We start from the raw sequence: 12,303 nt of genomic DNA, 5'->3' as shown, positions 1-12,303 counted from the left end.
CTCCAGAGTGGTGGCACCAGCCACGGCTGGGCCTGATACCCATAAGAGTCCCTGCCAGGCCAAGAAGAAGCCGGTCGTCTCCTTGGTGGACACCTGCCAACCTACAGCGATAGACCAAGCTGCAGCAATCTATAGCGCCATTCTGTTCAACTGGATCAAAGACGAGGTATGGAGAAACGCAGACTGTCTTTAGATGAGATCATCCCTGTTACAGCAGAAGTTGTTGTCGAAAACCTTCGGCTGCAAGCGCTTCGAAAGCAGGGTGTTGTGCGGACAAGGTTGCACCCCAAAGCATGTCTGAACGGGGCATCGAAGAGCTGAACCCTACCTCGTCACTTCTGAGCCATTGCTGAGCTCACGCTTGCTCTGACCATGCATGTTTTTGGCAAGAGAGATTGGCCAATATCAACATGCCAGGCTGTTGGTGGCAGAGTCCTAGGGGACTCGTGCAAGGACTTGACCGTCTCACAGCGTCGTGTGCGTGTGATATGGGTGAGGACATCGTGATAACATTGGCGGAGCTGTTCCAGGGAGCATTTGAAGTCTATCATGACGTACGATCCGTACAGACCGCATGGCCAGAGATTCTGCCACTTCGAGTCACAGCGCGCCTAGTGCTAGCATCGTCGCCGTACTAAAGAGACCATTGGAAACAGCAAAGGCTGTGCGCAGCCACGAAGACGATAAGTTTACTTCGTGCTCCCTTGAATTCCAGCCTCGTGCCAAGACGTATGTGGAATAGGCCGGAGAAACCCGGGACGCGTAGGAGGCACACCAGGCTGAGCGGCGACGAGGCTGCGCATGACTCGTGGCAAGTCCCCAACGTCACGGCGGCGAGTCATGGAATCCGCTTCGCTCAGCCAAATCTTTGAACAACCACTTGAGCCATTTGCTTGCCCACACACTTTTGTCTGTTCTACTAAACAGTATAGCGATTCCTCGTCGATAAGATACCAACTGGGCAGTCGCAAATCCCCATGTCCGCCGTTTAGACGGTCGCATCACCAGTTGCGCTAGTGTCCCGATTCCCTTCCTACACACCTAGGCATCACCCACCATGGCCACCTCGCAGCCAAGTCAAGCCCTCGTGAGGCGGGCCTCAGTCGACGACGTGGCCCTGATGCCCCCACCGCCGTTCAAGCGGATCAAGAGGCCGCCGAAAGTGCTCGACGAGGATGAATACACACAGGCGCTGTCCGACATCATTGCGCGCGACTACTTCCCCGGCCTGTTGGAGAGCCAACTCCAGCACGAATACCTTGCGGCGCTGGAATCAGGCAACGACGCATGGGTTGCGGAAGTGGCGCACAGACTGAGACAGGCCGCCGCCCAGACGGCGGGTAGCGCGAAGAGGAGGGCAGCGCGAAGTACTCGCTTCGACAGTACACCGTCGGCAACGCCCACAAGAGCCCAAGATACACCGCTGGGAAACACAGGCGACGAGACGCCCATTAGCGTGGCTGGTTCTGCGATCTCAGATGGCGGAAGCGGGCTAGAAAAGCGAAACGGACAGTTGGACCTGGACACGGCAAGGCTGTCCCTAGGGGCCTTTCAAGCGAAATACACGTCCGAAGACAACGAGTCGTTCAACACGGTGCTCGACAAACAAAATCAAAAGCGCCGTCTCAAGCACGCGCACCTCTGGACCCAAGACCAGCGACTATCTTCGGCGCGACAGATCGCGTACCGCCGCGCCGCGCACGAAGCCCGCTTGCTCAAACAAAACCCAGAAGCACAAGCAGAGGAGGACGACGGGGATGCCACGGCGGCGGCGGGCGGGAAAGCACTAATCCCCATCCCCATCTCCAGTGGTGCGGTGGACTCCCGCCCCGCGAGGCCTGACGCCTGGAAGATCCAGAAGCCCGACAACACACTCATGTTCCCGGCCAGCTCGGTCGACGAGGACGGCATCCCGACGGTCCAGCAAGTCAGGGAGCAGACCTCCAAGGCCGGCGTCAAGGAGGTCGTGCACGCCAACACGCGGTTCCCTCCTCTCCACGTCCAGTATGCGGATGACTTCGCGGCGGGCCCCGTCCCACCAAGCCCGAGTCTCAACACCGAAATCATCGCCCAACGCGGACGACGCGGCGTCGGCGGCGGCGGCGGCCCAGGAAACGAGGTCTTCTCTGCTGCCTCGGAATTCCTCGGCAGCGAAACGCCCCGAGTCAACGGGTATGCCTTTGTGGATGAAGATGAGCCGGAGAATAATAATAATAATGTCCATGACCCATCCGCCGCCAACGGTTCGGCTTCGGCGCCAAGCTACAGGGATCTTCTCGCCGGGCAGGTCGGGGACGGGACGCCCAACCCGTTTACAATCAGCGAGATCCGCAAGCGCGAGGATCTGCACTTACGGATGGTGGAGAGGCAGGCGAAGAAGAAGCGAGACAAGGACAAGGAGACCGTCAGGACGCCCGTGTCCGCGGTGGCGCTAAGTGGCCAAAGAGGCGCAAGGACGCCCGCCGGCAACGTGACTCCCGCGGCCAGGAGATTGATGGAGAGGTTGGGCGCGAAGACACCCTCCTCGAGAGGTGCTGTGCCGGGCGATGTCGCCACGACGAGTAGTAGTACCCTAGATTGGACGCCGGGTCGCACACCGCGAAGGAAGACGCCGCTGGTCAAATGACGGGCCCGAATAAAAGCAGAAGTGGTCCGCTTGTATCAATTCCTGCCCCGTGATCAGGTCGTGTCCGATCTGGCCAGAGCTTGGATCTACATTCATAATCACATACATCCCACTCCCTACATGCGTACTCCGTACATTCCAAGGGATTGACAACATAGAAGAAGGAAGCCGAGGTCAAATAGTGTTAAATACGACGATAATACACGCTGCTCAGGGGTAAATGCCCAGGAGTGCCACAGCTTGATGGAGACTGGCAACTTTTCTCTTCCGTCAACCTGTCATCCTGTCACCCTGTCGCCTATCGCCATGCTATGCAGAATCTTGTCAAAAGGCTAAGGAGAGGCACACCCCATGACAAATCATTCGTCTTCATCGTCTCCCCTGCTGGCAGCACCAGAAGTGCCAGCCCCACCAGCACCCGCGTTGAAGGCTTCCTCAAACTCGCCCTCATCATCGTCATCGTCGTCGTCAGCAATGGTCCTAAGCTGCTTCCTCTGCCTTGCGGGAGGTCTGGGCTTCACCTCGTCTTCTTCCTCGACAACGCGTGCGTCAGCCATGACTTGATCGTCGTCTCTCTCCGCCGCCTCCGACGCCGGAGTATGAGCGGCAGGCCCCTCGGGCGTGGCCACAGCACTAGCCTCTTCCAACTCTGAATCTGAATCCACAATGACCGCCGAGGACTTGTACCTGCTCTCGTTCTTCCGGCGCGCCGATTCTTTCCCAGCACTCTTTCGTTCAAGCTTTCTCCGCTTTTTCTTGGGCTTTTCGGCGGTAGCTTCGCCGTCCGTTCCACTCATGGGGGTTCTCGAGACGCTTCGTTCACTCTTTCCGTCTTCGTCATCCTCGATGAAACCGTCCTCGTCGTCTCTCTTCTTCCGTTTCGAGCCGCCTCTCTTCTTCGCCTTTCGCTTCACCCGCTCGCCTGTCTCCTCGTCATCAGTGTACTCGGCAGCTTCTCTTGCGGCAGCCTCTGCGCGGATCTGCTCGGCAATGCGTTCTGTTTCCTCGACGAGCTTTCTCCGCTCCATTGCGATCTTGGCCGCACGCTCTTCTTCTTCTTCCCTCCGCCTCCGGGCTGCCTCTTCGCGTCTGCGAAGCTCTTCCTCACGTCTCTCCTTGGCCTCTTTCAGCTTGGTGGCATTCTCGGATTCGTAGGCAGCTTGCTTCACGCGTTGTCGCTCAAGTTGGTTCCTCATCGTGTTCTTACCCATAGCAGCTCGCTGCTCCAGGGCCGTCCGAGGATAGGGGGGCTGTTTGTGCTTCGCGACCCGCTCAAAGGTCTCGATGGCCTCCTCCAGCCCAGCGGCAGCAGCGTCCACGTCTTCCAGCGTCCGATCCGTTTCCTTGGCTTGGTTGACATGCTGAGCGATCTGGAATTGAATGAATGCCACGTTGAATTGCAAGTGAGGAGAATCGGCTTGGGTGGCTAGTGCGCGCTTCATGTAGTCGAGAGCAGTGTTCAGAGCAGGGATGGATCTATCAGCCTTGCCTTTCAACAGCCATGCCCTGGACAGACACGCCAGTAGCTGTGCATTCTCTCCCTTGGCTTCTTTTCTCAGAGCAATCTCGTAGTTGTCAATGCCCCGTTGAAACTGCCGAAGTTCGGTCATCACATGGCCCAGGTTGGTGTTTACCGAGGAGTCACGAAGAGTGTCCTTGACCTTGGTGAAGATCTGCAGAGCGTCGGAATATGCCTTCTTGTCGTCACATAGAGCGATAGCAATGCCTTGAGCGGCGTAGGCGTTCCTGGGATCCAATTGTAGAGCCTTGTCGAAAAACTCGTAAGCCTTGACATACATTTTGCTCCGCTTCTCCTTTTCCTGCTCAGTGTTTCGAGGCATGTCTCTTGCGATTGTGAGATGGACGTTGCCCATACCAACAAGAGAGTAAAGGTCGTGCTTGTCATAGCCTTGCAAAGTATGCTTGTAGTGTCGATTTTCAGCATCTTCTGCAAGATTGTTCGTCTTCCTCTTGGCGCTGTGATGGTACCAGCCCATCAAAGCCCTCACTTCAGTGTTGCCATAGTCACTCTGATAGATGGCATGAATCTTTCGAGGACCTTCGTCTCGAGGTGATGACTCCAAGGCTATGAAAGCTAGGCGTGCAGAAGCGTCGGTATAGTCCGAGTGCCTTGCAAGGAGACCTTCATATACCTTTTGAGCCTCCTCTATCAAGCCCAATGCCTCCAAAGTCCGGGCCAGGTTGTAGGATATAGTGGTCACCAAAGCATCAGTGTCACTGTTGTCGACATCTTCCGCCGCGATCTTCTCCTCTTCCAAAGCCTTCTTCTCGGCTTCCTGCTTCTCAGTAAGCTTGACACATGCATTGAGCGCGATCTGGAATGTCTCGCGAGCGATCGAGTACGATTCTTGCCCATACAGGAAGCAGGCCATGTTGTTCAGAAGCTGAGGAGGCAAGTTCTCACGCAGTTGTGCGATATAAGTCCCCTCTTCCTCGTTGGGATCTGGCTTGTCCTCATCTGGAATCTTTTCGAGTTGCATTGCTTCAACTGTTTGCAAACATTTCAAGCTCTCAATCGGATTCTCTTGCTCGTACAGTCTCGCCAGGTAAAGCAAGACCGATTCATCGGGCTTGTTCCGGGACTTCTCGTCCTTCCAGGTTTTGCGGACGCTCTCCAGTAATTGGATTGCCTTGCGCGCGGCGGTTGTTTTGTCCTCCTTCGAGGCGGTGCTCTGGGATGAGAACGCTTCTTCAGCGTAGATGCAGCCCAGCAGAGTCATGGCCTCGACGTGCCGGTTGATCTGAGCCAGGTTTTCAAGGCGGAATTTGGCCCCTGCGATATCGTGTGTCTGGACCAAAATCTGAATCAGACCGAACTTTGCTGGGAAGTATCCTTTGTCGAGGCCACCGCGTGCTTGGTCTGCCTTGTTGTACTCATCGTTGGCTCTCGACAGATCGCCCTTGTTATGATCCTTCCGAGCCAACAAATACCACCCATCGCTAGCGACTGCGTTGATGTCGGTTTGCTCAATCGCTTTCCGTGCCAATGGTTCCACGGTCTCGTAGCGGCCAGTCAATAGAAAGTAGCTAGCGAATGTCGCGCAGCTGAGGGGGAAGTTCTTGTCGATTGTGTACGCCTTCTTTGTGTGATCGATCATAGCCTTCTTGTAGAGAGCGTTGAACTGAGGATCAGATGCCGGGTATTTGGCGCTTTCATGCAGATAATAGACGCCCAGCAAGGCATGCGCGACCTTGGAGTTTGGATTTAGTGCTAAGGACCTTTCCCAGGCCATCTTTGCTCTGTCTTGATAACCCAACTGCCACAAGCAACAACCAATGCCTATCCGTGGGTCTGGGTCTGTGAGGCCCGGCATCTTGGCCAGTACATCTTGGTACGCATGTAGTGCGGGTCCGTATTGCTTCAACAGGTAGAGCGACCTCGCTCTTCCCATGACAGCCATCATGTTACGACCCTCGGAGCTCTTGAGCGCGTCATCGAAAGACTTCAGCGCTTGTCTCAGGTGTTCCGTTCTTTCGGCTTCTGCACCGGTTTTGGTTGACGCTTGCAAGGAGGCTCTGAGGAGGGAGAGGACACCACGGGTGAGGTGGAGGGGGGGGAAAGAGGGATTGATTCGCAGGGCATCGTTGATGTTTGCCAGGGTTTCTCGGAGGTAGTGGTCCTTGGTCTTCACGTCGGCGGCTTGCTGGTTCTCGGGGGGAACACGAGGTGCTTGTCTGCTCTTCTGCAGGTTCAGCCAGGCTTCACAAGCCAACAGCGGCAACCGGTCCTTGGGGCCGCTTCTTGCCAGCGACTGAAGGCCTTTGCTCAATATCTCAATAGCGTGATCGGTCTGGCCTTGCTTTGCGTAGGCAAGCGCAATTGTAATCCACAAGTTCTTTGCAGCTTTCTCATTCTCCAGGACCTGGCAGATTCCGTCGGGATCATCCAAGTGATCTTCGAGATTGACTTCCACCGCTTCGTCCGGTTCCAGCCCGCCGGATACAGGAATGTCGATGGCAGAAGGGATGTCAGAGAATCGCGTCGCAGGAGTAATGCCTGGAGCCAGCCCGTTGGTGACGCTGGCGGTGCCGCCATTTCTAGCGACGGCTGTCACCATGGTCACTATGCGGAGACGGGAAGCAGTCGATTCAGGTGGATCAAATCATGGTGGACAGGGAGCACAGGAAGACGGTCGGATGCGAGCTGACACGAGACAACCAGTCTCTCAAGTGCGACTGTGGCGAGGATGAAGTCGAGGGGAAGTTAACGACAGTACGGAGACACTGCTTTCACAAAACTGCGAGGCGCTGTTGGCGTGCATCACAAAGTTCGCGGCTCGGCTGCACTTTCCCGCCCCAACATGCTCCAGCCTCGCCGCAGCCTTGCGCTTTCACGCTCACTGTCAGCTCACTTCCAGCTCACTTTCACTTCACGATGCAGTGACAGCTCAATGAGCCAAGATTTCATATACAGATCCGCTATATATAAGTTGCGTAATATCTATCTGTCCCGTTCCTTCATCAATAACGTAATCGACCGATGTCAAACACAAGCCGGGGTTCGTCGAGATCGATCGTAAGCTGCCCTTTCTCGTCGATAGTGACATGCTCATCCGTAGTTGGCAGAGCCTTCTCACTATGTTGCACCTCTTGCCGACTTACGCCTCCTGGATCTCGCGGTATCCACAGCGTAGGCGGCTTCATCATCATCGAGGGCGGGTAGTAGATGTCTCGCTCGATCTCCTCCGGATACACTGGATCTGGTAGGTCTTGCGGTACCATTTGGCGGAGAATTGTGTAATCAGAGTACACTTCTGGATGAAGCCACCGTAGGAGGAAGTTCGACTCCTGACTCGGATCGGGCGAGATCCATCTCATCCAGAATCCTCCCACTGCAGCCATACCTAGGTCGACCTCTGGCAGCTCCCGCTTGAATTTCTTGGTGAGCATAGTCTTGACGCCTCCCCCTAGCGCACTGAATGCCCCATCTGCGCCTTCCAGAGTCCGATTTTCACCATGAACATGTCCATCTTCGTCATTCAGGAAGTCGTGCGGTTGCTGATACTGCTCTGCATCCTCCAAATGCCGAGACCGTCCATTTGTCGCGCGGCTTCCGAGCAAGTGTTGGTCCTCCTCCTTGGTCAAACTCTTAGGAAGACTCCACAGAAGAGGTCCCAGCGCATCGATGAGCGAGGTGTGCACCAGGCCAGTCAGGGCCAAAAGGATCGCCGTCAACACCACCGGGACATACGCGCCCCTCAACGAAAAAAGGCCGATCATACAAATCTCCGAGAAATATAAGCCCAAGAGCAATTGCATCAGAGCCCGCGGATACACGAGCCCTCTGGTATCGATCTCGGAATCATAGACATAGATGAGGTTGTATCGGAACACAATATGTAGAAATCCGACTCCGACAATAGCAAAGCCGAGGATGATCGGCGCTATGAGCGCGTAGGTGAGTGCTGCGATCAATGTCAGCCACGGGAGGAGAGAAACTGATGTGCGACAACACCTACTAATGACGCCGAGATTGGTATAGACGGGGAATATGCCTCCCCAATGGATCCGCTGCAGTCGATGCCACCTCAGATATGTCTTTCGAGGGTTATTCGAGAACTTCTCAAACACGTGAAAGTGGAATAGATTGCCGAACTGGACAAGCGCTCCAGCTCCGAGCGCAAGGCTCTGCAGGAGAAAGTAGGATAGGTAAAAGTTTGACGCCTTGGGGAGGTTCTGAGAAAGCAAGTCCTTCGCGGTTGTTGGGTCCGCTAGCAGCTTTGTGACGGCTGCCGAGGCAGCCGATGTGAGGGTGGTGATCAGGAAGACCTGGACGACTTGGAAGGCAAAGTAGGCGTGCTGGGTGTAAAGCTCGATTCCGGTCAGGGTAGGGACCCCCCCTATTCTCGCGCAATCTGTAATAGTGAGCAGATGGTCCATGAAGCCTGAACAGAATACCTACACCTCAATATGCCCGGAACAATGCTCATTAGAAGAGACAATGCCAGAGCGGGAAGGACGCCGCTAATGATGCTCGTCACGGCGCCGGGCAGATCTGCTATCCAGCCTAGAAAAGGAACCTTTTCTGACAGATATTCGATGTTAGAAATTGTGCCGACAGCTGCCGAAGGAATAGCCCAGAATATGATCAATGCGGTGATCAACGCCTTGATGAGGAACCTTCGGGCAATTGTTTCCCACCAAGACATCGACAACGAGTGCCACAAGATCTCAAATGGGCGTACACCGAGATAACGTTGAGCCATGTGTAACGGACGGTGGTGGGTCAGCGTCTGATAAGCATTCTGTGCGTCTGTATGTGTTTCGAACTCGACAAAGACCGAAGGCAGCATGCCATCAGTCTTGAACAGCAGGTCCCGTCGGACTCTGGCGATCTGCGAATTCAGCTTTTTGATTTGGTTCCTGGTCCATTTAATGGTGTCGACTCGCCGGCCATAGTTTGCAATCGGCCGGTGGTGAGGTCTCGAGCTGTGAGAAATCCATTGAGACGCCACAGAGCCGTTGACATCAGGTAGGGGACGCTCTTGACCGTCCTCCGCAGGTCTAGAGGTGGTGTCTGAGCTGTCCGATGCCTGCACGGCTTCGCCAGCAGTAGATTTCGAGGCTGAACTGGTCCTTTCGTCCTTCACATCGTGGTGGGAAACCGACGCGGAGCTGTGCTGCTTGCTGCTCTCCCTCTGTGCCTTTTTGAGCGCCTTTGTCCTTGCAGCGTTCGCCATCCTGATCAGCGCGAATTCAGCCTTTTCCAGCCGCATGGCTGTCTGCTCCCTTTCTTTGACCATTCGCTCCAGCTCGTCGGTCGTTTGCGGGATCCAGATTCTCTTGACGGAGTCACCGAGCATCCACCGAAGCCTGTCCTCATCCAGGTATTGTCGCGGTACGTTCACGTACAACACCGTTCGCGATGAGAGCCGGTTCGCGTAGAATGGCGAGAGCAGATATGCTTGACGTAGATTGATGTAGTATATACACTCACGGCTGACCATATACAAGACGAATACTGCGCAATGTGGTTAGGATTCACGTACTGTCGCGGGAGAACGAAAGCGACTCACTGAAATAGACCCAGGCAAGGATGGCATGAGCGTAGAACCGGTTAGAACTAACGACATTGCCTAATGTCAAGGCATCCAGCTCGCGATTACCTGCACCTCCCGTCGCATGTAGGGGGAGCAGGATTGGCCAAAGCAAGGCAATCCCAACCAGACATATCACACCAAGCACGCGAAGAAATCGCAGAAACAGATATCCATCGAGGGATGAGTGGTTGAGTACGAAAGCAGGGGGGATTTTGTAAAAGTCCCTGAACCAGTTGAACCATCCATTAGGTAGAGGGGGACTCCTTTCACTACAGCACGTTATCAGCTTTAATTCACACTTCCAGACGGGGAGTGCCGTACTGAGGCTCCAGACTTCTCAGCAACGTCCTCGGAGCATAAACACGAGGGCATTTGCGCCGCGAGATTATGAATATAATGATACAAATCGCGGCCCATATCAAGACCGGGACCAAAGTCGCAAGAAGATTTCTGCCGGACGAAGAATTGGAGCCGGCTACCATGCGCGATAACCCGGGGCTCGTTGAGTTGTCGCGGGCGGAGCCGACCCGGGGATCAGTCGCATCCATCGAGAGAAGGTCATATCTAGCCCGTCGCGGTGTCTTGAAGCGTGTTCGCTCAGGCGTCGCCCCAGAGAGGCCGTCGAGACATTTTTACATCAAAGAGCGTTCGCGGCGTCGGGTTTTTAGTGCTAAATTCTGGGCCAGCGCAAGCCGCGAGAGGAAAGTGGAGGGCGGCGTTCGAGTCGTCAAATCGAGGTCGAGACTTCGGCTAAAGCACCATGCACAGGGGTGTTGGAAGATTCGTTGGGCTTGGAGCCAATCGCGGCAGGCTTGACATAAAGATCGCTGATGGCTGAACCAACGCGCAATAGCCAATCGATAGCTGCGGCCACCAAGCCGAAGGAACTGTCCTTCCGGCAGACGTCGATCTCCGGTTCGGCACAAGCTGCTTCGTTAGAAAAGGGGCGATCTGCTTGCATCAGCTACTAGTGGCCAAGAGGGTGCATTGGCGGAAGGATCTGCTTGGGTGCCCAGAGTCGCTGGAGGTGTTCTGGCAGTGTACTCGTTCATAAAGGGTGGAGACGGACGTCCAGGTCAATCGCTAATGTGCTTCAGTCTGCCAAATCTGCAGCACTACGCAACCAGACCTTTCGGCAAAAGGGGGACAGCCTGCTGATCACGGACAGAACTCATCCGTTTCAGCCTTGGGTTGCCTCCTGATGGTGTGATTCTCAGCCCCTGGTCGAGTTGCTACGAGGTATCCTGTCACGATGCTTTGGCTTTTGGCCGATCTTCAAGTTTCAATGGGCTCTCATAACAACGACGATATGGGCTGAAGCCGTCAGTGGGTAGGGTAGGACTACGAGTCTTGAGGAACAAGGTCGAAGCGGGAAAAGAATGCCTCAGAGTAGGGACTAGGAGAACTCGCCGACGTCTTTCTTCAACAGTAGACTAACCACCTCTCTTCGCAAAAAGATCACGGAGCCATTCGCACATTCATGAGCTCCGTCGACTGACAATGGTATCGGAAGGGTGAAATGCAACAATATTCAAGGCCTATTCAACATGAATCGCCAAGGAATTTGCGCTTCACTTCACTTCACTTCATACTCAGCCCGCCTTGAAGTCCAGCGGTATTTATTCTCGTTCTGCAAGCACTTTCACTCTTGCTCATTTCCTTCTCTCGCCGGACCAACTTGCATCCTAAAAGCGAAAGGCGATGTCTTACATCTTTGACTCCTGGCTCTCGAAGTACCCTCAGCTGCTTACACTAGAAGGCTCGGGGTTTGCTAATCTTCAAAGTAGAGCCCACAAAAGTACCGATTTCACAGACTTAACAATCAGATGTGGTGCCAGCGAGTTTCGAGCGCACCGCGTGGTCGTCTGTTCACAGTCGAGCTTTTTCAAGGCTGCCTGCGTCAACGAGTGTCGAGTAGGTCCGTGCGAGTCTATCCAGAAGCCTGTTTGTCTGATCTGTCCACAGGAATCTATGACCGCCACCATTGAACTTCCAGAAGATGAACCGCAGATTGTCGAGAGACTAATAGAATTCTGCTACCGCTCTGACTACGCCAACTTTTCCGCCGACCCGTTCCTTGGACATGGCAAAATCTTCGCCGCTGCCACCGAATATGGAATCCCACGTGCAGGTCTCGCAGTAATGATGAAATACGAAGCCGCCGCGCACAATGACTGGGATGCCGCCAAGTTCCTCCTGTCAATTCCTTACATTTACGAGTCTGTCCCCGAATCCGGTGTCGGCATGCGAAACACAGCTGTCAACTGCGCTAAATCTCGCATGAAGAGACTGACAGAGGGCGAGAAGCAGTACAATGCATGGAAGCGTACATGTTTGGATGTGCCTGAATTTTGATTTGATGTTCTTCACGAGGTAGCAAAGGAGTCCTTCCGGTTTTATTGTCATTCATGCCAGGATCTCGCGCCACTCAACGCGAGGCTGATCAAAAGCGGATGTTGCGGAGCTGATGTGGACAGCGATCCAGGATTCATGGCGCTGGAACCCCGGTAGGTTCCTACATGAGACCTTGGGCACTGAGCAGATGGCGGTGATTGTCTAGGATCTCGATTGGGTGGATAGACTTGACTCGAGGTGAAAGCACATTACAGCATGTTG

At 54.7% G+C, this 12,303-nt stretch overlaps 4 protein-coding genes across 4 annotated transcripts; 2 read left to right on the top strand and 2 right to left on the bottom strand.

Moving 5' to 3' along the window:
• Positions 1-1,057: 1,057 nt before the first annotated feature.
• On the top strand, positions 1,058-2,626 carry G647_05287 (uncharacterized protein; the record flags this gene model as incomplete). The annotated part of the gene is made up of 1 exon (XM_008729618.1): positions 1,058-2,626. The coding sequence occupies one exon, from the start codon at positions 1,058-1,060 to the stop codon at positions 2,624-2,626; it is 1,569 nt and encodes a 522-aa protein (XP_008727840.1).
• A 359-nt stretch (positions 2,627-2,985) lies between these two features.
• Positions 2,986-6,705, bottom strand: G647_05286 (uncharacterized protein; the record flags this gene model as incomplete). The annotated part of the gene is made up of 1 exon (XM_008729617.1): positions 2,986-6,705. The coding sequence occupies one exon, from the start codon at positions 6,703-6,705 to the stop codon at positions 2,986-2,988; it is 3,720 nt and encodes a 1,239-aa protein (XP_008727839.1).
• Positions 6,706-7,108: 403 nt separating this feature from the next.
• Positions 7,109-10,235, bottom strand: G647_05285 (uncharacterized protein; the record flags this gene model as incomplete). The annotated part of the gene is made up of 5 exons (XM_008729616.1): positions 7,109-8,052; positions 8,107-8,502; positions 8,550-9,608; positions 9,664-9,956; positions 10,009-10,235. The coding sequence occupies 5 exons, from the start codon at positions 10,233-10,235 to the stop codon at positions 7,109-7,111; spliced, it is 2,919 nt and encodes a 972-aa protein (XP_008727838.1).
• A 1,153-nt stretch (positions 10,236-11,388) lies between these two features.
• G647_05284 (uncharacterized protein) lies at positions 11,389-12,042 on the top strand (the record flags this gene model as incomplete). The annotated part of the gene is made up of 2 exons (XM_008729615.1): positions 11,389-11,601; positions 11,653-12,042. The coding sequence occupies 2 exons, from the start codon at positions 11,389-11,391 to the stop codon at positions 12,040-12,042; spliced, it is 603 nt and encodes a 200-aa protein (XP_008727837.1).
• Between the last annotated feature and the right edge of the window lie 261 nt (positions 12,043-12,303).

The sequence above is a fragment of the Cladophialophora carrionii genome (genome assembly GCF_000365165.1).
Source record: "Cladophialophora carrionii CBS 160.54 unplaced genomic scaffold supercont1.4, whole genome shotgun sequence".
Lineage (NCBI taxonomy): Eukaryota > Fungi > Ascomycota > Eurotiomycetes > Chaetothyriales > Herpotrichiellaceae > Cladophialophora > Cladophialophora carrionii.
This window is presented reverse-complemented; position numbering and strand designations above follow the sequence as displayed.